Source organism: Sorex araneus, chromosome 4 (assembly GCF_027595985.1).
Source record: "Sorex araneus isolate mSorAra2 chromosome 4, mSorAra2.pri, whole genome shotgun sequence".
NCBI lineage: Eukaryota > Metazoa > Chordata > Mammalia > Eulipotyphla > Soricidae > Sorex > Sorex araneus.
The window spans coordinates 31781967-31809018 of record NC_073305.1 but is presented as its reverse complement, the minus strand read 5'-3'; the positions used below and the strand labels follow the sequence as shown (position 1 = coordinate 31809018).

Genomic DNA, 27052 nt, shown 5'->3' with positions numbered 1-27052 from the left:
TCACTCCTAGTGGTGCTCAGGGAACCATATGGGATGCTGGGAATCGAACCTGGGTCGGCCGTGTGCAAGGCAAATGCCCTACCTGCTGTGCTATCGCTCCAGCCCCTAGAACTATATTTTTAAAATTAACTTGGTACAGCAGGTAAGGCTCATGCCTTGCATATGGCTGACTTGGTTTTATTTTATTTTATTTTATTTATTTACTTATTTTTTTGCTTTTTGGGTCACACCCAGCGATGCTCAGGGGTTACTCCTGGCTTTGCACTCAGGAATTACTCCTGGCGGTGCTGGGGGACCATATGGGATGCCGGGGATCGAACCCGGGTCGGCCGCGTGCAAGGCAAACGCCCTACCCGCTGTGCTATCGCTCCGGCCCCTTGGCTGACTTGGTTTTAATCCCCAGCATCCCGTATGGCCCTTTGAGTTCATCAGGAGTGATTCCAGAGTGCAGAGCCAGTAGTAACTCCTGAGCACTTCTGGGTGTGGCCGTAAATTAAAAATAAATAAAATGAACTTAGTTGACATGAATAGAGGAATATAGTTCAGTGGTAGACTACATGTGTCCCATGGTTGAGGCCCAGAGTTCAATCCCTGACACAAAATTAGTACACAAAATATTGAGACAGCTCAAAGGACTGGACACCTGGATACATGCTTTGAATACTAAATGGTGGGATTTGATTTTCAGCAGAACAAGTCCTTTTAGGCACTGCTGGGAGTGACCCATAGTATTGCAGCTGGACTAGGCCTCAAAGACCATTGGGTATGACTGTAAAATGAAAAGAAATGAAATTAAAGAGAAGAACTGGGGCAGGAGCGATAGCACAGTGGGGAGGGCATTTGCCTTTGCACGCTGCCGACCCGGGTTTGATTCCCAGCATCCCATATGGTCCCCCGAGCACCGCCAGGAGTAATTCCTGAGTGCATGAGCCAGGAGTAGCCCCTGAGCATTGCTGGGTGTGACCCAAAAAGCAAAAAAAAAACAACAAAAAAAAACTCAGTTGGAGGGGCCGAAGGGAGAGTACAGTGGGTAGGGCATTTGCTTTGTACCAGACAGACAGGGGTTTCACCCTCAACATCCCATATGGTCTCTTGAGCACTGCCAGGTGTGATCCCTGAGCTCAGAGCCAGGAGCAACCCCTGAGCACTGCTCAATGTGGCTCCCAAAGCAAACAACCAATCTATCAAAAAAACCCAAAAAACAAAACAAAAAAAAACAGAAACCCAAAACTCAGTTGAATTATTATTCAACAAAAGTAATGACAGTCCCTACGTTATAGAGTTGTGAAGGAAATATGTGTGCCTGAGACGTCAATTAACTTCAGTTACTAAACTATAATTAACTCCTTATAAGTTTCCTAAAATTCCCGCAAATTAACATAGCATTAACATACGTCACAGTGGCAGCTGTGGCACAAGAAAGAGGCAAGTCAATGAAAAGTGATTTAGACAAGCCTAGAACGGATTCAGAGACATGCAGAGGGAGGCAATCCTGCACATCCTCCCAAACAATCCATTGTATATGATTGAAAATAAATTTTAATCTGAAAACAAAGTGGAAAACAAAATTCACGTTCCTTTTGTAAACGCCTGTAGTATATCTGGCCTTGGCCTCCAACTTCCCTTCTCCTTCACTTTAGCCCTAGAGACACAAGCCATGGGGTTTCCGAGTTGGGTCCAGAGCTTGACCGCCCCCATCCAGGAAAAAAAAAGACTCGTCGTCCTCACAAACGATTGGACGAAGCGCGTGGGGGCGGGGCGATCGGAAGGCGGAGATAAAGGGGCGGGGCTACACGGGAGGGCGGGGCAACAGGGCGGTCGGGGGCGGTGCTACACGGCGGGGGCGGAGCAATGGGCGGTCGGGGGCGGGGCGGGGCGGAGTCGGCCGGAAGCGGGGGCGGTGGCTCAGGAAGTGGCACCCCCCCTCCCCAGCTCCTGCAGTCTGCCGTCGAGTGCGCTCCGTGTGTGCAGCCGCCGCGGCCGGGTCGGGGGCCATGGAGAACGGAACCGTGTACAGCCCCACCACGGAGGAGAACCCGAGCCCAGGCAGGGCCCCCCGGAGAGGCCTGAGCTCCTGCTGCTCCCTGCACCGGCTCTCGCGGCTCCAGCGCGCCTTCAAATTCACCGAGCTGGTGAGTGGGCGGGGAGGCTGCGGGGCGCGCAGGAAGCGGCCCTTTCCCCACCCCGGAGTTCCTCCTTCCCTCCCCGTGAGGCCCCCCGGGAGTCTGGGCTGTTGTGGTGGCCCCGCGCGCGCACCCCGCCCGGGCCGGGGTTCTTCCTTCCCTTCCTCGGGACCCCAAGGGACTGGGCCGTCGTCGTGGCCCCGTGCGCCCACCCCACCCCGCCCAGGCCAGGGGTACCTCCTTCCCTCCCTCGAGCCCCCGGGGGCTGGACTGTCGTCGTGGCTCCGCGCGCCCACCCTGGCCGGGGCCCGGGCTCCTCCTTTCCTCCTCATTTCCTCCTGCGAGGCCCCCCGGGGGGCTAGTCTGTCTTCTTGGCCCCTCGCGCCCCCCCCCCAAGACTGGACTGTTGTGGCCCCGCGCGCCCACCCGGCCGGGCGGAGTTCTTCCTTCCCTCCCTCGAGACCCCGGCGGCTGGGCTGGGCTGTCGTCGTGGCTCCGCTGCGCGCTCGCCCACCCTGAGCGGGCTGCACCGTGTGTGGCCCGGGCGGGGCATCCTCGCCTGCGGGATTGGGGGGGATGGGGGTCCTGGTCGCTGGGGGCGCCCGAGCCGTTCCCCCCCACCCCCGCCCCACCTTCCCCGCCCCCCACTCGCGCGCCGCCGACGTGGAGGGTCTGGTGCGCGCCCTGCTGCGAGGTGTGGGACAGCCCCCGGATCCGTCTTCGGGGCTGGGAACGGGCTTGATTTTCCTAACCTACATCCCTGGTTCAAATAAATCTAAGTTCTTCCTTTGGAAGATTTTGATTCTTAGAACTGCGATACCACGGCCTTGAGTTCTTAGAATTCAGATGACCTACTTTTATGGAATAGCAGAGGCATAGCGGGCCCCGCAGTTTGGCTCCGTGTTCATCCTTCATACCGTCACGTTTAGGAACAATTGCGAAAGCCTTTGCCGGGGCCAAGGCCAGCGGGGGCTGTGGGGACACGGGCCTCCGCTCCGTCCATCTTTCCTGTTAACAGTTAGCATCTTGCCAGACTTCGGGGGCCTCCTGCTGACCCTCCCCTGTTCCCTGTCCAGGCTCTTCCTCCATCCGGAAAGGCTTCCTTCTATTTCCCTTATCCCTGCTCGCAGGCCTTCTTCGGGATGTCAAGTCATGTCTCGGTCTGCAGAGTAGCCAAACTCAGCAGGCACGGCAGGAGTCTGGAGGACAGAGAGGACAGGCATTCCCCTGAAAGGTTCTTGCTGCCCAGAAGACATGGATAGGACCTGTTGCTGCCTGTAAAATCTTATTTTTCAGTTGCCTTTTCCTTGCTAGTGAAAAATGGCAAAATTAATGACTTATTTATAGTTTATAACCCATAGTTTCAGGTCCTTGGAATAGAACAGCAATAGGAATTTTGTTGATAGACTTTATGCTTGAATTCAGAAAGGAGAGGAAGATGAATTTTCCTTGAAAGGTTGTTGGTGGGGGGCAGAGCGGTAAAGCCCTTGCCTTGTAGGCAGCCCCGCCTGGGTTTGAGGTTTGATCCCCAGCAGCCCATATTTTCCCCTGAGCCTTCCAGGAATGATCCCGGAGAGCAGTACTGGGTGTGGCCCCCCAAATATATATAATAAACATTATATATAGATATATATTTTTTTGCTTTGGGGGCCAGAACTGGCGGTCGTGGAACTGCTTCTTGCTCTGTGCCAGGGGCTTGTCTGTGTCCGTGCTCTGGGGACTGTCCAGTGCAGGAGATGGAATCCAGACCTCCTGTCTATGCGAAGCATGCACTTAGCCCAAGGAGCTGCCTCCCCGGCCCCTGGATACTACATATTATGTCAATATAATTATAATGAATCATTAATCAGAATACTGTTAATGGTTGATTTCGGTTTTGTAGCCACATACAGTGGTACATAGGGGCTGGAGCATAGTACAGTGGGTAAGGCATTTGCCTTGCACAGGGCCAACCTGGATTCAATCCCCAGCATCCCCTCTGGTCCTTTGAGCACTGCCAGGAGTAATTCCTGAGTGCTGAGCCAGGAGTAACCCCTGAACATCAGCATATAACAGGAGTTATGCAGAAGGCCCCAAGGAAGTTACATATGAAAGGAATTAAGTTAAATTTAATAAATTTAATACCTGGGGTAGCTAACTGTCTTGGTTTTTGTGTCTTTGTACCACACCCAGTACAGTGTTCATGACTGGGGGAAGATGTGGTACAGTGGATCAAACCTGGGCTTCTTTCAGCCTGTTGAGTTCTCTATGGCCCCAGGAAAACTTTGCATTGAGAGCCCTATCTGCTGTGCTGTTACTCTGGCCCCTATATGACTTATTTTAAGAAATAAATTATAGGGGCCAGAGAGATAGTACAGTGGGGTAGGCCACTTGCGTGGCAGGTGGACAAACTAGGATTAGACCTCTGACATCCATTGTGGTTCCCTGAGCACCATCAGGAGTGATTCCTGAGTGTAGAGTCAGGAGTAACCCCCGAGGATTACCAGGTATGCCCCTGCTACCTCCACCCTTCCAAATTATGATTTTATGCAGAGCTGCAATATGGAAACAACTGTAATAGAGAAACCTTCAAGTCAAAAGAGGTCCTTTATCCAGGGGCCCGCAGGCCCAGTGATGTCTTATTCAGGATGGCATTGCATGTTTGTATTGGACATGTCAGTCTGAATCTATTTCTCAGACTCTCAGAGAGAAAGGGAACTGTGAAAATTAAAAGCCAGGCATTGTCTTCTTCAGAAAGTCTCAGAATTAGAGAAGGCTGAATTAGATGTTCTCTTGAGTGTTTCCCCCCCCCCCCCAGATGTTTTTAAATCTCGGAGGCTCTGTGGTAGGGACCGTGAGCCACTGGACACCAGTGGGGAAGACAGTGGAGCCAGCAGGCCGGTCCGGGCACAGCCAGGCCTTTTAATTTAGAGAGAGGGAGGACCACACCCATCTGTGCCCAGGGCTTTACTAGCAGGGCTTGGGGAACCATATGTGGTGCCAGGGCTCGAGCCCGGTGTGTGCAACATAAGCGCTCTACCCACTGTACTAGTTCCTTAGTTACGCGTTGTACAGTTCCATCACCAGTCAGATGTAAACTTAATTTTATGATTGGCTTCTGCAGAACAGAAACGTAACTGCCATCTACCCACCCTTCCCTGAAATACTTCCTTTTTCGGGCAGGGTGTGTGTGTGTGTGTGTGTGTGTGTGTGTGTATGTGTGTGGGTGTGGGTGTGTGTGTCAGGGGTTACTCCTAGCTCTGCCTGAGGGGCTGTGTGCATGTGTGTGTGTGTGTGTGTGTGTGTGTGTGTGTTCAGGGGTTACTCCTAGCTCTGCCTGAGGGGCTCTGTGTGTATGTGTGTGTGTGTGTGTCAGGGGTTACTCCTAGCTCTGCCTGAGGGGCTCTGTGTGTGTGTGTGTGTGTGTGTGTGTGTGTGTGTGTGTGTGTGTGTTCAGGGGTTACTCCTGACTCTGCACTCAGGAATCACTCCTGGTGGTTCTTGGGGAACCATATGGAATACCAGGCATCAAACTCAGGCAGGCCCTGTGCAAGACAAGCACCTTACCGGCTGTACGGAGGTGTCTTTGGCGCCCAGAAATGCTTATCTGAGAATCCCTGGAAGATGCCAGTGTTGTTCTGTGCTATTTAGTGTACCCTGAGCTAGCTCCTTTGCCTATGTTTTGTTGTGTCTTTTTCCTTCTTTTTTTGCAGTCTGGGTAGATGCCGTGCACTCCTGATGTGCTTTGGCCTCGCAGTGCCTGGGATGAAGTCACCAGGGCCACATCCTGGTGCTAAGGTGGGAAGGGACATTCAGTGTTAGATGCTACCCCAAGCTGTGCGCCTTGTCCTTTGCCACTTGAGTAGTCGGCTCATCCCCCCCCCCCCCCCCCCCCCCCCCCCCCCCCCCCCCCGCCAAGCCTCACCCCCATCTTATTTCACAAGCTTTTTGATATGTTACTTTTCTGCTTGGATGTGGTTGTTGCTCGTCGCAGGACTGGAGATTGTGGGCATGCCAGGAGGAGGTGCTCACACATTTTGGGGCCTTGGGGGAGGTGAGTCCACACACCCAGCTCTGCTCAGCCTGGTTCAGTGCTCTGGGTTTCTTCCTGGAGGTGCTTGGAGGTCTGAGCTGCTGGGGATCAAACCAGGGTTGGCTGCATAGCCTTTACCCCTGTGCTTTCTCTCTGGCCCCTGTGAATGTTACTTTTTTTTTTTTCTTTTTGGGTCACACCCAGCGATGCTCAGGGGTTACTCCTGGCTTTGCACTCAGGAATTACTCCTGGCGGTGCTTGGGGGACCGTATGGGATGCCGGAGATCTAACCGGGTTGACCCACATGCAAGGCAAACACCCTACCCGCTGTGCTATCACTCTCTCTGTGAATGTTACTTTTGAGGGAGTTTATTTTTGCTTAAACAATTGACACTTGGTGGGAATTCTGGTTTCTTGCTGGGAAGCTGGTGCTTTTATCTGGGTATGTGTGATACTCTCTCTGCAACAAATTGACATTGTGTTTCTGTCCAGGGCCAGTATTCTAAGAGCCACACAGCACCCTGTTCAGGCCAGCATTTGAATGCAATTCACCACGAATTCAAGTTTGTTAACTTTTAGGCTCCTGGTGGCAGAGTACATGCCTTCCAGGTGTGAGCCCCTGTTTTTGATTCCCTCCCCCCCACACACAGCAAAATAAGTAAAATTATTAATTTCATTACCGGCAAAGTTATTTTGTATTGGAAGAAACAAATCACTTCCAAGTAACTGAAGTTGACTCTTTCCTTTATATTGTGGAAGTTGGTGGTGGTACTGAATTGAAGTTTTCTATTTTTACCTCAAGGAAGATCGATAGTGTCAGCAACATAAATTGTGGAGCCTTTGGGCCAGTAAACGTTTGCCTAAGGCAAGACAAACATCCTGAAGTAGGATGGTAGATAGGATCCTTACATATAACTTCAAGGTGTTTTTTTATTTTTTTCCCGTTTTTTTGGGTCAAACCCGGCGTTGCACAGGGGTTACTCCTGGCTTATGCACTCAGGAATTACTCTTGGTGGTGCTTGGGGGACCACATGGGATGCTGGGAATCGAACCCGGGTTGGCTGCGTGCAAGGCAAGTGCCCTACCCGCTGTGCTGTCGATCCAGCCCCAACCTCAAGGTTTTTAATAGCAAGCTCATTAATTCACACATTAATGTCCCTTTGTAGATGGAGCCTTGTAATTACTGGTGAACATGAAAAAGTTCTTTTCATAAAATTTTTTAGTGGTAGACTGTTAAGGACTTGATGGGGAATTAGTACTTAACGTAATGATAGTTAATTTTAAGGAAGACTGAAGTTCCAGAGTGTAGTGAAACTGAAAGGGAGAGAGGAGAGAGAGAGGCAGGGTAATTATCTGAGATTGAAATCACCAAAACACTAAGTCCAACTTTTACTCTTCAGACTTCCTAGTTATGTTGATTCTGGCAAATTGGTTTCCAACTGACTTTTAACAACACAATGAGAAATGAACAAAACTGTGGTTGTAATTTCATAAATGTGATTTGAGCAGGGGAAGCCTGCACAAACATCCACAGTTGTAAATGAACTTCATAAACATAAGTTTATTAAGAACATGAGCAGTAGAAGTCTGGAGATCTGTGTTCTTGTTTGTCTTGGCTGAATTAGAATATGCCTCGTCGGTCAGGATCAGTGCCGTCATCTGTAAACAGGCTCTCCGAGACACTCCTGTCTCCAGAAGCTTGATAATTCCGTAATCACATCTGGGAAACTTTTATTTTATCTCGCAGAGCTGCATTGGATCCAGAGTTGTTGGCTAATCATCTTAATACATCAGTAAGCAATATTTAGTATGATGACTTCATGTTATTGAAAGAAAATTGTTTACCAGAAAATAATTAAGGCTTTTTGGGGCGGGGGGGGGGGTGCGGGTGGCGGGTGGTGCAGATGGATGGGTAGAGGGGGATTATTTGGGCCTCATCCAGCTGTTTTCAGGGAATGTTCTGGCTCTGTGCTTGGGAGAAACGGCTGGTGGTGATCACACCAGGGCCAGACACATGCAAGGCGAGTGCCTTCCTCTCTGTGCTCTCTCTTTGGCCCCTGGGCTTTTAAGATCTCCTCCCGGTTGAGTACCTTTTCACTTTTCCATCCTTGATCGCCTTGATAGTCAGTACCGGTCACCATTCAGTTGTTGCAACTCTCTCTTCGCCTTTCCTTGTTCTTGTTGTTTGATTGCCAGCAGTTCCGGGATCACACCTACGTAGCCTCACCTGCAAGGCCTGGGCTCAGCCACTCCAGCCATCGCCCCAGCTACATTTAAAATGACTTTTTTTTTTTTTTCCTTTTTGGGTCACACCTGGTGGTACTCAGGGGCTACTGCATTCAGGAATTACTCCTGGTGGTGCTGGGGAATCATATTGGATGCTGGGGATTGATTGACTCCAGGTCAGTTGTGTGCAAGGCAAACAACCTACCCACTGTACTATCACTCCAGCCCCTTAAAACAACTTTTTTAATATAAAAAAAACCACATACCCAAAAACTCATCTGAAAAATATAACAAAAAAAATAAATCAACACACACATTACTATGTGGTTAGTAGTTTCCACAGTATATTAACTTGCTTTTTTTTTTTAAAAAAAAAAAAAGAAATGCACTCCTAAGGTGTGTTAGATACTCCATGACTTGTGTATTTGGTGCAGTTGGCTCTTTCCTCATCTTTTGAAGCCCTGGTATTCCACCCAGTTCCCTGTTCCTCCTGCCTTCGAACCCGCTAAACCAGGCCGGCAGTCTCTGTTGCCTTGATCCCTGCACTCTCACTATCTGGCACCAGCACGGCCCAGCCACACCCGACTCCTAACCAGTTCCTCATCGCTGCCCCCAGCCAGTTGGCTCAGCTGTCATTTGGATTCACTAAGCAAATTCATGTCTTCCTGAATTTGTCTTTCATTCCCCACCTACAGTGGCCATCTCAGATGTTCTGACTTTACACATATTGAATGCTCAATACAGTAGCTAAAATACATTCTCCTTTTATTTAATGTATACTTACGGCTTTATTATCACATGATATATGACTATTAGACATGTAATATTCAGATATACTTTTTTCTTTTTCATTTTTTTGGGGGGGGGTTATACCAGGCACTGCTCAGGGGTTACTCCTGGTTCTGCACTCAGATATCGCTCTGGCCCCATACTCTTCTTTAGTAAGTATAGTGCTTTTGGGAGACCAGAAGGAATATTAGTACATCAGAGATAGAAAGTCAAGAGGTAACGTTGTGGGCCAGTATGATAGTACAGCCGGTAAGGGCGTTTACCTTATGTGTGGCGGACCCAGGTTTGATCCTTGGCATCCTATGTAGTCCCCTGAGCACCTCGAGGAGCGATTTCTGAGTGCAGAGCCAGTAGTAACCCCTGAGCTCGCAGGCTGTGACCTTTAAAAAAAAAAAAAAGGTAGCATCACACTCAATGTATATCTGTAGTGCTGATTTTCTTGACCTGGGGATAGGGACTCACAAATGTCCAAACTTGATGGTGTTTCTCCAGCCTCTCAGGATTCCTATGCAGAACGTGCCTCTTAAATTTCCTCTGAGGCTGAAGGTCAGTAAGAATGAGTCCTGTTCACAAGCTGGGGAGAGGGCTTGTAACCGCTGACACCCACTGCCTCTGTCCCGGCTTGATTAAGCCTGCCTTTTCCTTGCCGGAAACAGGCATTCTGACTGCTGAGGTTCGACGGTATCGTCCGCACAAGTGGGTCTTTGTGGTAATCTGGTTATTATAAGAGTGGTTCGAGATCAGAAATTGTCAGGCTTCATTGAGAAATTAAGGCTTTTAGTATTCTCATAGTTGATTGGCTTATTTTTGTTTTGGGGGCCACATCTGGATAGTGCTCAGGGTTTACTCCTGGTTCCGAGCTTAGGGATTACTCCTGGTAGGGCTCTGGCCTCCGAGGGCCTCATGTGGTGCCAGTGGTGCCAGGGGTCGAACGGGGTCAGTTATGTGTAAGGAAAGTACCTCTCAGCCCATGATTGACTTTTATACATTTGAGGTATTTCACAAATTACTTGGGGAAAAATCTCCTAAAACTTGGATAAGATTTAATACAGTGTTTTGAGAAAGCAAAAAATAAATACCACCTCCCTGGAAAAAAGAAAAAAGAAAACAGGTGGAATATTAGTTATATTATTATTATAGGCAAATATCGTTTAATAATATTGCTGGTGACTAAGAAAGTACCTTTACTCTGTGACCTTCTGGGATTTGCTTTGGTGCGTCCAGATGGCTGGAGGTTTATTGATTGAGAACACCTCACCTAACAGCTGTATCAGGAAATTGTTTGGAAGATCTTGGACTCCTTTATGCCTCACTAAAATACAGGTTATCATAGTGATCATTTCTGGTTTTGTTCTTTTTTTTAATTTTTTTGCTTTTTTGGGGGGGGAGAGTCTCACCCAGCGATGATCAGGGGTTACTCCTGGCTATGCACTCAGGAATTGCTCCTACCGGTGCTCGGGGGACCATATGGGATGCTGGGAATCGAACCTGGGTCGGCTGCATGCAAGGCAAATGCCCTACGCGCTGTGCTATCACTCCAGCCCCTCTGTTTTTGTTCTTATATAGACACCTCAGTTTTTTTTTTTTTTTGGCTTTTTGGGTCACACCTGGTGATGCACAGGGGTTACTCCTGGCTCTGCACTCAGGAATTACCCCTGGCCATGCTCAGGGGACCATATGGGATGCTGGGATTTGAACCTGGGTCGGCCGCGTGCAAGGCAAACGCCCTACCCGCTGTGCTATCTCTCCAGCCCCAGACACCTCAGTTTTATGTGAATCCCATACGGTGGGTATGTGGGGGTGTGTGGGGGGAATCCCGTAGATACTTAGATACCAATTTGGAGTTCTCAGGGGTCATTCCTTTCTCTGCACTCAGGAATTAATCCTGGTGCTTGTGAGATCATATGGGGTGCAGGAATTGAACCGTGGTCAGCCGTTCCCAAGGCAAGCACCCTATCTGTTATATTCTCTCTCCAGATCCTGGAGTTAATTTTTTAAAAAATGTTTTGTTTTTAAATCATTACAGATGCATAGGAAGTTGCAAAAAACTATGTATAGGCAGATCTGTTATTGCCCATATGCACGTGTGTTTATATGTGCACATGTGTTTGTGTAATTATATATGTGTGCACATGTAGTTTCCAGTAACCACCACAATCAAGACAACTGTCCCATCACCACATGTGGCCCTTTGGAGCGCTGCCTTACTCTCTCCTGGCCATCACTAATTTGCTCTCCGTCACTATAATTTCTGTTAGTTGAGGAATGCTACTTAATTGTAGTCCTACAATTAAGTCAATTTAAACCTTTTGAGTTTAAATTTGTCACTTTGCATGGTTCTCTGGAGCATTACCTGGGCTGCTTTTCATTGCTAAATAATAAATATTTTCTGGTATGAACGGATGTAGCCTTTGATCCCTGCCACTGAAGGACATCTGGTGGGGTCCAGTTTGGGACTATTAGGAACGAAATCGTTAGGAACTCTGACGTCCTCCCTTCTCTCAGGCGCATGCAGAGTGCAGTTGCAGGGTTGTGTGGCGGCGGTGAGCTGTACGCTTGCTTGTTTGAGGATCAGAACCGGGACTCATGCTGAACCACATCCAACCCTGGCCTCATGTTTGTTTTAGTTTTGGAGCCACAACTGGAGAGTCTCTGGGGCTTCTGCCTTGGCACTCAGGGACCCTGAGGTGCTAGAGCTCAAGCCCACATTTCGCCCTCAGAGACCCTTTGGACAACTCCCCAGCCCCTTAGGTGCATTAATTCATTAATTTTTCAGAAGGATGTTTTGGCAGTGCTCGGGACTGTTCCTGGCCCTCTGCTCAGGAATGACATGCCTGGCAGTGTTCTGTGCCCAGCGGGTTATATGTGGTGCCAAGGATAGAGCAGGGTCCGACGCATGCAAGGCAAGTGCTTTACCTCCTGTACTTTTTTTTTTCTCCCCAACCTCTTCATCTTAATTTTTCTTTTTCTTTTCCTTTTTCTATTATTAAGGCTTTTGGGCCTCACTTGGCAGTGCTTCAAAAATCACTCCTGGCAGTGCTCATGGGACGAGGTATAGGTTGGCTGTGTGCAAGGCATGAGTCCTAACCCTTTGTACTGTCTCTCTCTGGCCCACTTGTTAATTTTTAGAGAAACTGCTAACAGAACTGGGTTGTAGCTTAGTGGTAGAATTGCCTTGCATGTGTGAAGTCCTGGGTCGGAGCTCTAGGACCACAAAGACAAAACATTTTTTTTAAAAAAAAGGCGGTTGACTTGTTTCCCAGGATGGCTGTGTCATTGACTTTTTGGTTTGGTTTTGGTTTTCGTGCCACCCCCCAGCGATTCTTAGAGATACTCTTGGCTGATGTTGGGGGTTGCTTGTGATGGTGCCTGGGTTCCTTGTGTGCTGGCCGCTGAGCTGGACTTTCCCACAAGCCAAGCATGCGCTCCAGCCCTCCGTGCTCTCTCCCCTCTTTGAGATGACAATGTTTCCTAGCAGAGACTGTGTGTTGGATACTGGGAAATGCGCCTGTTGGTTTTGGTAGCTAGTGTGGTTGCTGCTGACGGGGTGGGAGGGCCTCTCCCCCGCGACTCTGGCTTGGGCCATCACTCACTCTATTGTTTTAGTGATCAGATGGAAACTCCCTCAGCTTCCACCTCCCACACTAGCTGCCCGGGTGTACCTCTTCCCTTTCTTCCCCACTGTCTCGGAGAAGAGTTGGCGCCGGACTTGAGCCTGGAGTCCTGTCTTTAGAGTCTGTCTCCAGAGCCCCCGTCTCACTGGTCTCTGCCTGAGCACTCGAACGTGCTCTCTGCTCCCCCCCTTGTTGTGAAATAGTTTCCCTTCTGCCTCGTCTGCTACTGCCCAGGCTTTGAAAACTTTGAAAACCGCGCGTCTTGCCTGTGCTGTCTCTGTCCTGCCGCCTTGCCGTCTTCACACCTCCCAGCACCCCAGACTGTGATTAATCTGAGCTTTCCTACCAGACCGTTGGAAACTGTCGGGCTGATGACCACTAGTTTCTGTAGCTCAGTCTAACAGGCACCCGGGTTCCTGTAACGCTGAAACTGCAAGTAGCGTTCACACTCTTGATTACTCACTCTCTGTAGAAACACTTTTTGTTTTTCTTTTTTTTTTTTTTTTAGAAACACTTTTTCTTGTTCCACAACCTTGAACTGTTGCCCCTAACAAATTCTTGGGGTTCCTCTGAGTCCTGTGGAAGGCCAGCTTTTCCCGTTCCGCATGATCTCATCTCACCTGCTGGCTCCCTTGCCTTTGTCTCTGCCTCAGATCTCCCGCGGGCTGCATCCTGTCTCCTTTCCCCTGGTCATTCCCACTTTTCTCTCCCACGGGTCCCTTACATGTCGCGTATATTGAAGACAGTGTATTCTCAGGAGTCAGGGGCGCCTGCCCTGCGCAGTCAGGCATCCAAGGCTCAGTCCCCAGCACTGCTTGCCACCTCCCCCCAAACTCCTCCACCACCACTCTGTTCAGTGTTGGATGTCCCAGTGCCCATTGGGGCGATCCTGGGGCCCCCTCCCACCCCGGGCCTGAGAAGCAAACCGCCCCGGTGATTGTGGTTATCCAGGTGCTGCCAGGAGTAGCTGCAGGACCCCTGAGCACTGCTTGGGGAGCCAAGGGGGGGAACAAGCGAGGGAACAGAAGCAGCAAAACCAGTTTAGTCTCTCCCCGGCACTCTTACCTAAAGAAAAGTACAACCAACACTGACTCTGTAGTGATTCTCCTGAACACCCTTAGACTCACCTGTGTTCCCCGGGCCTCCAGGTGAGCAGAATTGACGGGTCTTCAGGGGGCTGAGCCCTCCGGAGCACGCCTGTCCTCTGACCTCTGCTGTCAGTTGGCCTGTGTTACTCTAGATTGGGTTATACTCACTACACATGTATCAGCAAATGTTTACTATACAAATCAGAGTTGAGTGTGAAAAGGAATTGTGTCTTTAAAAACTAAGTTGAGTGCTTTGAAAGGCTGAAATTACTTTTTTTGCTTTTTGGGTCACACCCAGCGATGCTCAGGAGTTACTCCTGGCTCTGCACTCAGGAATCACTCCTGGCAGTGCTTGGGGGAACCATATGGGATTCTGGGAATCAAACCCAGGTTGGCTGCGTGCAAGGCAAACACCCTATTGGCTGTGCTATTGCTCCAGCCCTGAAATTTTTGGGTTTTGGGTCACACCCATTGGAGCCAGGGCTTACTGCTGCCTCTACACTCAGGGATCACTATCTTTTTTTTTCTTTTTGGGTCATACCTGGCGATGCACAGGGGTTACTCCTGGCTCTGTACTCAGGAATCACCCCTGGCGATGCTGGGAATTGAACCCGGGTCGGCCACATGCAAGGCAAACGCCCTACCCGCTGTGCTATTGCTCCAGCCCCGTCAGGGATCACTATTGGTGGAGCTCAGGGCACCATGTGGGGTTCAGGGAGTTGAACCCACGTCAGCCATGTACAAGGCAAATGCTCTACACGTTGTACTATCTCTCCAACCCCCAGAGCTGATAGTCTTAATGGTGAGGAAAATGTGTGACAAAATTCTAGTCAGTGGCTTTATACAAAGAACAAGCTGTCCCAGCCCCCAGTGTGGGCTGGGGGTGTAGCTCAGTGGTAGAGCACTTGTCCTGCGTGTGGGAGGCTCCAGATTAGATCCCTGACACAAGAGGAAAAGGGAAAGGTCCTTCTTCAGAGACTAATGAATCCGTGAGCCTTTTGGGGTTGGCTTTGCTTCAGGAGGCCCACCGCCAGCAGCGCTGGGAAGCTGTCCAGTCGTGGGTGGAGCCCTGGGATCTCGTACGCAGAAGCTTTCCAGCCCCCGAGCCCTCTCCCCAGCTTGAGCCTTTTTGCAAAAGTGTTACGATATGACTGGCCCTGGGAGACAGTACGCTGAGGGAAATAAGTCCGAGAAAGAGAAGCACTGTGAATCCAGTCATGTGGAAAATAAACAAAACCTCTTTTTACCAGCTCGGGGCATCCCCTGCGGTCCTCAGGCCCAGAAGACCACATTCAGGGGCCAAGCCTAGCGCCCCGCGCCTGGCAGGCACATACTGCGGCCAGAAACTCCGACTCCAGCGCTGGTCGTCAGAGGGGAACGGGGACGGCAGGTCGGGGAGTGGGTCAGAGGGGCCCGAGCACCTGCACGGGGATGGAAACTAGAGTTTCAGTGGTGAATAACTCAGTGTTCACCACGATTGATCACGCTGTGTCCTGGAAACCCCTGTCATGTTTTCAACCAGTGTTACTATGACGAAAATTTTAGATAAAATAGAAGCAAGTCTTCCAGTGCCTGGGTATCAGCTTTTCTCATAATCTGTTCCGCCTCTCGAGTGCTTTTGCAGCGTTCAGGGGTCAGTTCCTCTTCCCATTGTTGCTGTCCTCCTTACGGTCTTTCCCTGGTGTCCTTCATCAGCGTCCCAGCTGGACAGCTGGCTTTGCCTTCCCTCTCGTCCTTTCTCCGTATTGGAGCCAGCAAGAACTGTTCATTTGTTTGGGGGGTTGGTTAGTTGGCTCGTGGTGCCAGGGCCTCGCCCACGAGAGACAGTCCTGTGCCACTGATCCATACTCCTGGACCACAGTTGATTTAAAAAAAAAGGGGGGGGGCGGAGCAATAGCACAGCGGGTAGGGCATTTGTCTTGCACGTTACCGACCCGGGTTTGATCCCCAGCATCCTGTATGGTCCCCCGAGCACTGCCAGGAGTAATTCCTGAGTGCAGAGCCAGGAGTAACCCCTGAGCATCGCCAGGAGTAACCCCTGAGCATCGCCGGGTGTGACCCCCCCCAAAAAAAAAAGAAGTAGCTTTCTTTTGTGTTCTTGCTGCTTGCTGTCGTGCTGGGGATCCAACCCAGAATCTTAACATAGGCGAGGCAGGCGCTGTGCCACCAAACTCCTTCCTTGACCTGCTACCAAAGCATAAACGACCACAGCCGTAAACCTGATCGTGTCGTTCTGTTTTCATGGCAGCCCTTAAAGCCAGCTTCTTTAAACCAGCAGGAGGACATTCAGAACCTCGTCTCAGCTTCCCTCTCTAGTCTGTGTGGGCCCAGCTCCCTTTCACCATTCAGTTGGGGTTGGTGGGACAGATGTCTGTGCCCTGGGGCCAGGGGGTGCCATTCCCTCTCGCCTCGAGATCTTTCTATGTGCCGCTCCTGTGCCTGGAACTTCTTGCCCCATGATTCATCGCCTGGAAGGTCCCTACGGCCCTTGGGATCTTTTTTTTTTCCTATCTTTCCTTTCAGCTTTTCTTTCTTTCCTGAACCGCCAAGTTGTTATCCGTTCTGTGTACATTCCAAACAGCCTTTGAAGCAGTGTTGGGCTGGAGGCGTAGTGCAGGCCAGGGCTGCAGTGCCTGCCTTTGGAGTGTTGGGTCATGAGTTCTAATCCTGGGTTCTCACATGCACACAGCCCAGCCCTGGCGGCGCTGCTGCCTGCTTTCCCAACACGCTGCAGCCGGCTGTGGTCCCAAGTAGAAGAAATGATTCCCGCCGAGCACTGCAGCTGGAGAAGCAGCATGAGTGCTGGGCTTGGAAAGTGCGAAATGATCAGCACCGAAGTGATCCTTGACTAGTACCGAAACTACAACTTGTGTGCTTTCGTCAGAAGTGCAGCCAGGGCTGGAGAGATGGTGCGGGGGAGGGGGGATGAGAGGGGGTGCTGGCCGGCTGGCCTGGATTCAATCCCTGCTGCCCCTTAATGGTCCCCGGAGCCCTGCCAGGAGTGATCCCTGAGCACTGCTGGGTGTGACCCAGCAACAAGGAGTGTACCCCAGCGTGGAGCACAGGAGCCTCAGCTAAAACTACCCCGGGAGCTCTGCCTCCCCTCATGCAAGCACTGGGGCCTGCTGAGTGAGTGGTCCCCGCAGCATCGAGGAGAGGACACACGCCCATACGCCCCTGCCCTGGCCACAGCGTCAGCAGCAGCAGGTCAGGAATGGCGCAAATGGTGTGTCCCCTTTAGCGCACATTTAGGCCCATTTGGCACGCAGCTTACTCAGGCACCTAGACCCCCTCCAAAACAGCCAGACTACTGCTGTACCAGTGCTCATCATTTTGTTTGCCTCATCCCTTCTGGCAGTGTTTGGGACCATATGGGGTTGTGGAGGATTGAACCCAGGTCAGCTGCATGCAAGGCAAGCGCCCACCCCGCCGTACTGTCTCTCCGGCACCTCTACTGTGTGATGATTTTAGTAAGCAGGTAGCTTTCTGAATATTTAAGCCTTTGGGAAACGGCGAGGTGAACTGTTTGTGTCTCTTGTAGCTGCTGTCTCTGCTGGCCTTTATCTCTGAAGAAGTGGTGTCCCAGTGTACTATGTGTGGAGGACTTTACTTTTTCGAATTTGTAAGCTGCAGTGCCTTTCTGCTGAGTCTCCTTATCCTGGTTGTGTACTGCACTTCCGTGTATGATAAAGTTGAGTCTCCCAAAGTCAAGTTATCGGTGAGTATGAAGAATACCCTCTGTCCTTACCTGATGTGTTTCTGAATTGTGGGGGGTGGAGGGCAGAGGGACATGCCCTGCAGTATGCTGCGGTTACTCCTGGCTCTGCATCCAGGAACCACCTGGGAGGACCAGATGGGATGTTGGGGATTGAATCCTGGTTGGCCACGTACAAGGAATATGCCTACTCTGCTGTACTGTTGCTCTGGCCCCTATTTCTGGTTTTGAAAACAAACAAAAAACCAGCACACAAATCTTACCTCTTTAGAGTTTGGGCTTTGATTTTTTTTTTTTTTTTTTTTTTTTTTTGGCCTTTGGGCCACACTCGGTGGTTCTCAGAGCTTACTCCTGGCTCTGGGCTCTGCGATCACTCCTGGTAGGGCTAAAGAGTACTAGGGATTGAACCAGAATTGGTCCCATCAAGACAAGCGTCCTAACCTCTGTACTATCTCTCTGGCCCTGGCTTTGACATTCTGACGTGTTCTACAGAAAAAGAGGTTATGCACATACACGCATAGCCCTTCCCAAAAGCTGTTGTGAAAAGGTCACCTAAATGGTCAGAGAGAAAGCTCAAAGGGCTGAGCACGGCTTTGATGTGAGATGCCCCGGAGCGTTTGCGCACGCTTTGCCTGTAGGAACCCAGGGTTGTATCCCTGCTACTGCGTGGTTCCCAAGCACCAGTAGGACGGACCCCTGAGCACAGAGCCAGGAAGACTCTGAGAACCACCTGAGGAGGCTCACCACCTCCCCCCACACACTGAAAAAGCAGTAATATTCCTTTGCAGCAGTGTGTTTCCAGACTGTTGGGCACTGGAGTGACCCAGCAGGTGGCGGGGAGGTGTGGCTGGGGTTTCTGTTTGATTAAATAGATTCTCAGGGGGGCGCTGAGTGACTTTATTTTTTCTGGAATGGGGGCATTCGGCCAGATAAGTTTGGGACCCCTTTTTACAGAGTAGTTGTTTGAAAGCCAGGCTTACTGAAAAGTTAGAAGGGAGCTGGAGTGATAGCACAGCAGGGAGGGCGTTTGCCTTGCACACAGCAGACCTGGGTTCGATTCCCAGCATCCCATATGGTCCCCTGAGCACCTCCAGGAGTAATTCCTGAGTGCATGGGCCAGGAGTAACCCTTGTGCACCGCCGGGTGTGACCAGAAAAAAACAAAATAAAATTTGAAATCAATGTGTGAGTCAAGGTTGTGTCAAGAAAAAAAAAAAAACCTCAAGTCTTTTTGGGGAGTGGGGTATAGTGCTAGAAATAGACCCAGGACCTCATATGTACAAAACCAGAGATCTACTATAAATTTTTGTTCTGTGTGTTGATTTTGGGGCCCACCTGGTGGTACCTGGGACTACTCCTGGCTTTGTGCTCGGGGCTTCACTGCTGGCGGTGCCCCAGAGGCTAGGCTACTGGGGAAGGAACTGGAGTTGACTGTGTGCACGGCAAGCGCCATAACCTCCTCACTCTCGGGCCCTTCCAGGAAGTTTTTAAAAAGTGAAACAGTGAAAATATGGGTCCGGTGGAGTTCATGCCCAATTCAACAGCTTAATCAGTGGCTGGATAAGTAGCAGTGTTCCTACATTATAGTAAAGATTAAAATAAGAAAAAGAAAATACGGGTCCAGGTAGGTGGCGGAAGGGCTGAAGTGCGTGGCTGCCGTGTGCCAAGCCCCAGGTATAATCCCCTGGACCGTGTGGTTCCCCCATGCCGCCAGGTGCAGCCCCAGTGCCTCCCCGTGCCCCTTGTCCATGTCCAGCCGCATCCCAGTTGGGGCACTGGAGAATTTGACCTGCACAACCAGGCGGAGTGTCACTGGGAGTGGCCTTGAGTGCCCTGGCATGCTGCCCTGCCCCCAACTGAAACATTTGTTTTCCTCAATCTGACCAGGCTCTATTCCTTATGTGTGTTGTACAAATAGGATTTTTATATCACGGCGTCAACGGGAGCTGTATTTCTGTTGGCATCCATCATTTTTGCTATCACACAGGACAAGACCCCAGCTGAGTGTGCTGCAGTTGTAAGTACCTCCTATTTCTAGTTTTGCTTATTTTGCTTCCGTAGAAATAGGGTGTATGGGAAATAGATGACAAATTTTACAATATGAACTGGGACATAGTTTGCCTTTTAATTTCTTAGTATAATTTTTAATAGAATGCCTAGAAGAAAAGAAATATGATAGCCTTAGAAACTGAGAAATATGATAGCCTTAGAAACTAGGATCTGAATGAGTTTTGTTAACCAAAAAACATTTCCTGAGGCCAGGGATATAGCTAAACAGGAGAGTGCTTGCTTTGCATGCGTGAAGGTCCACGTTGTCCCTGGCACTTTGTGGCCTTTTGGGCACTGCCAGGCGCTGTACCGCATTGTATTACTGGCCCTGAACATTGAGCATCCAGCCTGCGTGGTGCAGTATGATAGGCGTGGACCCTGAGCACTGCCTGGGAAACCTCTAAAAAGACGAACTACAAATAGTTTCACCTCATGTCCATTTTAAGCTAAGTAGATAATGGAAACATTGAGTTTTTGTAGCCTTTTGAATTTCAGAATTGCTCATGAAGGATCAAATGAACTTTGGTGCATAGTTCTAAATATGATAGGCTGCTGCTGGGTGACAGATCCTTGCACAAGTCAGTGGGATTCCAGTTAATACTTTGTTCATGACAGAATTGAAGATTTGATTAAGTTGTCAGCTGGTAGTTGATTAAGTTGTCACTATACTACTTTTTAATGATAAAACAGCTCAAAAGAAGATCAGGAAATTGCAGGATTATTCATCTGAGCATGACTTCTTAGTTCTGTAAGCAAAACAAGCAATAAAATGAACGCTGGACCATGATTCAGTTTTAGCAGTAAGTAATATCAGAGGACTCATGAAACAGTTGAAGAGAAAATGAAAGTTTTATTTAATAGGGCCTTATGGTTTGTTTCAGCTAGATACACATTTTTATTACAGAGGATAAGGTTAATCATTAAAATACAAAATACAGGGGCCAGAGAAATAGTACAGCAAGTAGAGTGCTTGCTTTGCATGCAGCTGGCCCCGGTTAAATCCTGGGACCCCATATGGTTTCCCAAGCCCACCAGTGGTGATCCCTGAGTACAAAGCCAGGAGTAACCGCCAGGTGTGGCCCAAAAACCAAAAAAATGAAGGAAAGGGAAAAAAAAAAGGTTTTGGAGAGGAGAGGACATGAGACTTGAGTGTGGGGGTGGGATTGATAATTCCATTATCTAAAACATGTTTACGGTAAGCGTATCCAGCCTTACAGTGTAATAAAACATAATTTTGGGGTGTGGGAGGTTTGGGACTGAGGTCCAAAGCTGTCAGCAGGCGTAAGGAGTGGAGTGGCGCTCTCAGCACCAGCACTGACCCGTCCGTGGCAGCTGTTTTCTCTTGGTGTGGTTCTGGCTTGGGGCCATACTGAGTGGAGCTCAGGGGTCCAGGCACTGCTGCCCACATGCCTGCCCTCAGCCTGTTGGGTCCCACCCGCCCCCTTGGCCCCCTCTTCCCCCTCGGCCATCTCACCCTGCCACTGTCTCTTTCAGTCGTTCTTCTTTGACTCCCTTTTCCATGAGGACTTTTTGCTATTGAAAAGGCTAAATTTGAAGGCTAAATTCTGCCTTCTGTTGACAGAATTCTCAGAATACATGGTCGTACATGAGTAGTGTAAGGAGGAAGTAATTTAGGGAAGAGGAAGTAGGTGACCGCATTATGTTGCTGTGTCATTATATTGTCACAGTTATAATTGGAAAACATCTCTGGAGTAATTGAACCTGAAAGTGTATACCAAATAATTTTTTTTTTATAATTTAAAAACTTTTCCCTGATATTATTTACCTAACACTCATCTGATAAGCGGTTAGTTAATGCACAGGATATATAAGGCACTGGTAGAACTTTACAAGGAAAAAAAAAATCTAACTCCATCAAAATATGGGGAGAAGAGATGAATAGAAACTTCTTTAAAGAAGAAATACAAATGACCCAAAGGCACATGAAAAAATGCTCGATATCACTAATCATTAGGGAGATGCAAATCAAAACCGATGAAATACCATCATGCCACAGAGACTGGCACAAATTAAATAAAAACCAGTGCATCCATAGATGCAGAGAAAAAGGGATTCATTCACTGCTGGTGGGAGTGCAGATTGGTCCAGCCTTTCTGGAAAACAATATAAATATTCCTCAAAAAGCTAGAAATTGAACTTCCATATGATTCAGCAGTACCACTCCTGGGAATATACCCTAGTGGCCCCAAAACACACTGTAGAAAAGTCATCTGCACTCCAGTGTTAGCTGTAGCACTGTTCACAGTAGACAGAGTCTGGAAACAACCAAGTGCCCGAGAGCAGGTGAGTGGCTAGAGAAACTATGGTCCATCTGCACAATGGAACACTTTGCAGCTGGGAGGAAAATTGAAGTCGAGGAATTTGCTTCTCCATGGATGGAAATGGAGAGTATCATACTGGATGAAATGGGCCTGATGGAGAAGGAGAAACATAGAATGACGGCACTCATTCTTGGTATATGAAAAAAAAAAAACCAACAAAACACCCCATATGTGAATAATACCCGGAGACAGTAGAAACAAGGGCCAGGAGGACTGGCCCATGGTAGGAAGCTTGCCACCTGAGCCCCACCAGGAGTGATCCCTGAGCACAGAGCCAAGAGTAAGCCCTGAGCACCGCTGGGTGGGACCCAAACAGAAGTTAGGAGCACAATATATTAGGTAATCATGAATTCTGGCTCGTGTGAAGCTTCCTAAGCCCAGTAGGAAATGAGATGAGACCCTCAAATTTGTCACGTAACCTTTCCCCCCTTTCTTCCTAGGTGTTTGGGTTCCTGGGAAGTTTTGCGTTCATAGCTGACGCCGTCAACATGCACTTGGCGAAACGACGGGATTCCGACATGAACAAGCCAGAGGCAGCTCCCAAGACGGCCCTCACGGAGCCGCTCAATTGCTGAGAACTCTCCGGGGGCACGTGTCACCCATGGGTGGCCGTGTGGCGCAGGTGGCCTGGAGGGATTTTATTCCTGTAAAACCACTTTATAGGGGAGCGCAGGGGGAAGGGCCCGGGGGCAGTTTTGTCAATATTGGACTTTGTATCCGTCACCACAGATTAAGCCAGAGAGGGGGTTTTTGGGGGGTTTGTTTTGTTTTGTTTCCCTTAAAACACATTTTTAGGTTTTTGTTCTTGTTTTTTTATAACGGTTGAATACGTCAAATGGAGTGTGTGGAGGTTTTGTTTTTGGAGTGGGGCAATTGTTTCTTTAGGTGACATGAACTCAGCTGCCAATAAATTACTCTTATCATTGTTAATAGACTTAGCTTTCAAATTATGCTTTAGAATTCTATAAACAGCTTGATTAAGTTCATCCATTTAGAATTTAAAAAAAAATGTTTAGTTATGACTTTGTTTTGATGATTAGGTTTGTAATGTACAGTTTAAAAGATCACTAAAATGTTTTCTAGGTTTTTTTTTCCCCTTTAAAGGTAATAACCAGGTTTTACTATATTTCACTCAGCCTTAAAGTTATAGGGTAATTTTAGGATAATTATTACCTCTTTCTGAGACTTTCTAGTAGAAAAATATGTGGGAGGTGTTGGTATTTTTTATGTATAAAAGCAATAACCCCCAGCACCCCGTGTTTATATGCACTTTTACTGTTGTTGATATCAAGAAAAAAAAACAACACTTAAGATTTTTATATGACACAGAGAAAAGTGGATAAAAAGCTACTATACCTATGGACCAAAGATAAGAAAGGCTACCTTTCATGTTACAGAGGTTTCAACCCCCAGTATCTCTAGAGGTCAGTTCATGCTATGAATTAGAAAACAAAGCCTTGGAGGCTGGAAAGATAGTACAGCATTTAGGGCGGTTCCTTGCATTGGGCACCCCATCCAGGTTCGATCCCTAGCACCCCATATGCTCCCCTGAGCCTGTCAGGCGTGATTCCTGAGCATAGCCAGGTGTAGCCCCAACCACCCCCCCCTCAAAAAAGAAAAAAAAGAAAGAAAAGAAAAGAAGGGTTCGTAATTCTTTTTAAAAAGAGTTATTCGATCATTTTTCCTGAAGTTAGCCCAGGCCTGGAAGATCCTGTCAGCGGTTCCTTTGAAACAGTGATTCCTGTTTGGGGTTGGGGCGTTGCAAATAATCAGCCCGGGGTCTCACTCCCCCAGACATAGGTCCTGTGGCCGAAGCACACTCCTGGCCCCCCTTCATTTTTCAGGAAGCGTCTCCAGCCTTCGGGTCTCTCGCTTCCTTGAAACGGTGCTTCCTTTTGAGACCCCAGAGGGGCCCTGACTCTGCCTCCCGCCCAGTCAGAGGTGGCGCCTTCTCGCTCCCTCTGGCGTTGCTCCTTCCTCCCTCTGGAGGAGACACTCCTGAAGTGCACTCAGAGAATCCTGCCTGGGTCCGCCCTGTCAGCAGTGTCGGGCCGGTCGGACCATTCCCAGCAGGCCCTTCTCAGTCGGTTTTATCTCTGTTGCCGCCAGTCTGCCTCGGAGCCGGCAGGCCTTTCTGAGCAGGCGCTTCACAGAGCAGGTGCCTTCCGCCCGGACTTTGGACCCAGGGCTCGTGCTGTGGCGACAGCCTGTGAGTCACATCCGGCTCGGGTCCAGGTCTGGGCCTTCTGTCTGTTTCTGGGAACCCTGTCCCGGCGGGAGAGCCACGAGTGACCCTATGCTTAATCCCGCCCACCTGCCCGTTGTGTGGCTAATGTGGCCTTAGATGAATCTCAGAAATTGGCCTTGATGACCAGACACATGCCTTCTGCCCGGTCTTCCTGGCCCAGGATCCATTTGTGTCCCCGTGTGGACTCTAGAGGTGCTGTCACTACCACCCCGTGTCAGGGAGGATGAAGCCAGCCGGAGGCTGTATTCTCGGGTTCTCCCACCTCAGAGCAGGGACAGCTGTGTCTGGGGTGGCTTCAGATACCCGTGCCCAAGAAACGGTGCCAGTGGCGTTTTCAGTGTCCTCACCAGACCACACGTGCTCCACAGGGTCTGCACCCCTGCATTGGCAGGGCTGCCTGGGACCAGCGTCCTTGGCTGACTGCAGCCCTACAGCCTGTTGGCACTGAGCGGAAACTCTTTGTTCGGAGGTTTTGCTTCTCTGTTTCATGGGGGCAAACGTGGTCCTGGGAGCTGGCCCCTTCGTCCTTTCATCCCCAGAAAGTGAGTGTGTTCTCGGGTCCTTCCTGTCGCTTCACATTGCCCGTCACTAATGAGTCTCCTGTGCTCGCCACTGTGGAAATAGGTAGCTCAGGAGAAGCAGGGACCGGAACCAGTGCTCCAAAGAGCCAAGAGCACACGCAAGACACGCAGATTGCAAATGGTTCTTTAGCGCCGCAGGTTAGTGTTCCCAGTTATGTTCTCCACAAACCGTGAGGAGCAGTCCCGGAAATTATGAGGGAAATTTCTCTAGGGTAGAGACATTCTGTAATTGCTACACCTCAGTTGCTTTCGGCTTGAAGACCTGGGATGTGTCATTTCACATTGTTCATCTCCAATCTCTTTTGTATTTATCAGTGTAATTCCTGTGGGTCTTTTTTATCTTGTCAAATTTTGTAGTCTTTTTAAATAAATCCGTTTTATGAAAATGTCCGTATCTCTGTAGTTGTTGTTTCACAGAAGCATGTTGCTGAGTGCAAGCTGGCCTCCCCTCCCCCACCCTGGCATTTGGGCTCTGGCCTTGAAGGGTGTTTGTCTGGAGCCCTGGACTTGGGTCTGCCCGTGGATGGTGGCCAGGGACCAGAACAGTCACGCCATCCCTAGGCACGGCTGTCCCTCTTTGGGGCCAGTAGAATACACATAGAATCGACATTTTTTAAAGCCCTGTGAAGAATCACAAAAGAATGTTAGGACTAAACGCCTTCAGATACTAACAAAGCAGCAAATTTGGACTCCGCACCACATTTCTTGACCTGGGTAACAATGCTGAAAACAAATTGTGCACATTCTCTTTCAGACTGTTGGGTGATTAGAAAAGTGTGAGGTAAACTTGGGTGGTTCTGGTAAACAACTATTTGTGTAGTGTGCAGAAATCCCTGCCTCCGGCCCGTGTGAGAAGAACAAAGTCTTTATAGCGTCAAGAACTCACTGGAATCCGTACATTCTTTAGTTTTGCCTTTTGTTTTTTGCTCTGTCTTGTCTTTTTTGTTTTGTTTTGTTTTTTGGGCCACACCCGCAATGCTCAGGGGTTGCTCCTGGCTTTGCACTCAGGGATCACTCCTGGTAGTGCTCAGGTAGCCATGTGGAATGCTGGGGATCAAACTCAGGTCAGCGGTGTGCAAGGCAAGCGCCTTACCCTCTGTACTCTCTCTCCAGCCTCCAAATCTCACTATGTGGATTTTGTTTTGGAGCAAACAAATACTCAGCAGTACCTAGCTCTGCACTCAGGAATTACTTCTGGTTCTCAGGGGACTGTATATGGGATGCCAGGGATCGAACCCGGGTTGGCCACATGCAAGGCAAATACCCTCCCCGCTATACTATCGCTCTGGCCCTTCTTTGTCTTACTTTAGTTTGGGGGGCCACACCCAGGTGTTCTCGGGGACCACTTCTGGTGGTGCCCAGAGGGGCCTTGTGTGTTGCTGGTGACCAAACAGGGGTCAGCCACATGCACGGGTAACACCTAACTCTCTTACTGTCTCTCCGGCCCTGTGTGTGTGGTGAATAGCATTATATACCACATAGTCAATTGCAAGGAACCAAAGCAACTACTCTTAAATAGTAAGGAAAAGTTAATTTCACAAGAAGTCTGGGCATGGGTGGAGCGATACTGCAGCGGGTATTATCTTGCACATGTCTTGCACATGGCTGACCTGGGTTCAGTCCCCCGCCTCACATGGTTCTTTGAGCCCTGCCAGGAGTGCTCCCTGAGCAATGCTGCATGTGACCCCCCAAAACCAACAGGACAACAAAGTGTGGGTAGGGCAGTTCCATGACTGGTGGCTCAGGCATCAGCGGAACCCCAGTGCTTGCATGCCCATCTATCTCCTGTGACTCTGTGACTCCCTGTCCACGGGACTGATTCACTTTCTTTTTTTTTTTTTTTCTTTTTGGGTTACACTGGGCGATGCACAGGGATCACTCCTGGCTCTACACTCAGGAACTACCCCTGGCGGTGCTCAGGGGGCCATATGGGATGCTGGAAATCGAACCTGGGTTGGCCACGTGCAAGGCAAATGCCCTTCCTGCTGTGCTATCACTCCAGCCCCCTGATTCACTTTCTATGCCAGGAGTGGAGAATGTGGGGCCCTCGGACTGTATAAGGCCAGTGAGGATATGAGTGCTGGCCCCGGTGCAGGAGAGGGCAGACACGTGCTGCTGCTTGGCTGCCCCTTGCAGATCTGCCTGTATTGTATGGCCTGTGAATAATGATGTTATAAACAACCAAATGGCCCTGGGCAGGAAAGGTGCCCCACCCTGATCTGTCTATAGTGGCTGCCTGTGGCCGTCTGCCTATATTGTATGGCCT

General features: G+C 49.5%; 1 protein-coding gene across 1 annotated transcript; it reads left to right on the top strand.

Annotated features, from left to right (window-relative positions):
• The first annotated feature begins 1938 nt into the window (after window positions 1-1938).
• On the top strand, window positions 1939-25166 carry CMTM6 (CKLF like MARVEL transmembrane domain containing 6). The gene is made up of 4 exons (XM_004603952.2): window positions 1939-2132; window positions 17394-17570; window positions 19485-19583; window positions 22398-25166. Exons 1-4 carry the CDS (start codon window positions 1995-1997, stop codon window positions 22530-22532), a joined length of 549 nt encoding a protein of 182 aa, XP_004604009.1. The 5' UTR covers window positions 1939-1994; the 3' UTR covers window positions 22533-25166.
• Window positions 25167-27052: the final 1886 nt, after the last annotated feature.

Coding starts and splice junctions, on each gene's coding strand:
- CMTM6 (XM_004603952.2), top strand. CDS start 1,995: ATGGAGAACGGAACCGTGTACAGCCCCACCACGGAGGAGAACCCGAGC. Junction 2,133..17,393: donor CCTTCAAATTCACCGAGCTG/GTGAGTGGGCGG, acceptor TGTCTCTTGTAG/CTGCTGTCTCTGCTGGCCTT. Junction 19,584..22,397: donor CAGCTGAGTGTGCTGCAGTT/GTAAGTACCTCC, acceptor CTTTCTTCCTAG/GTGTTTGGGTTCCTGGGAAG.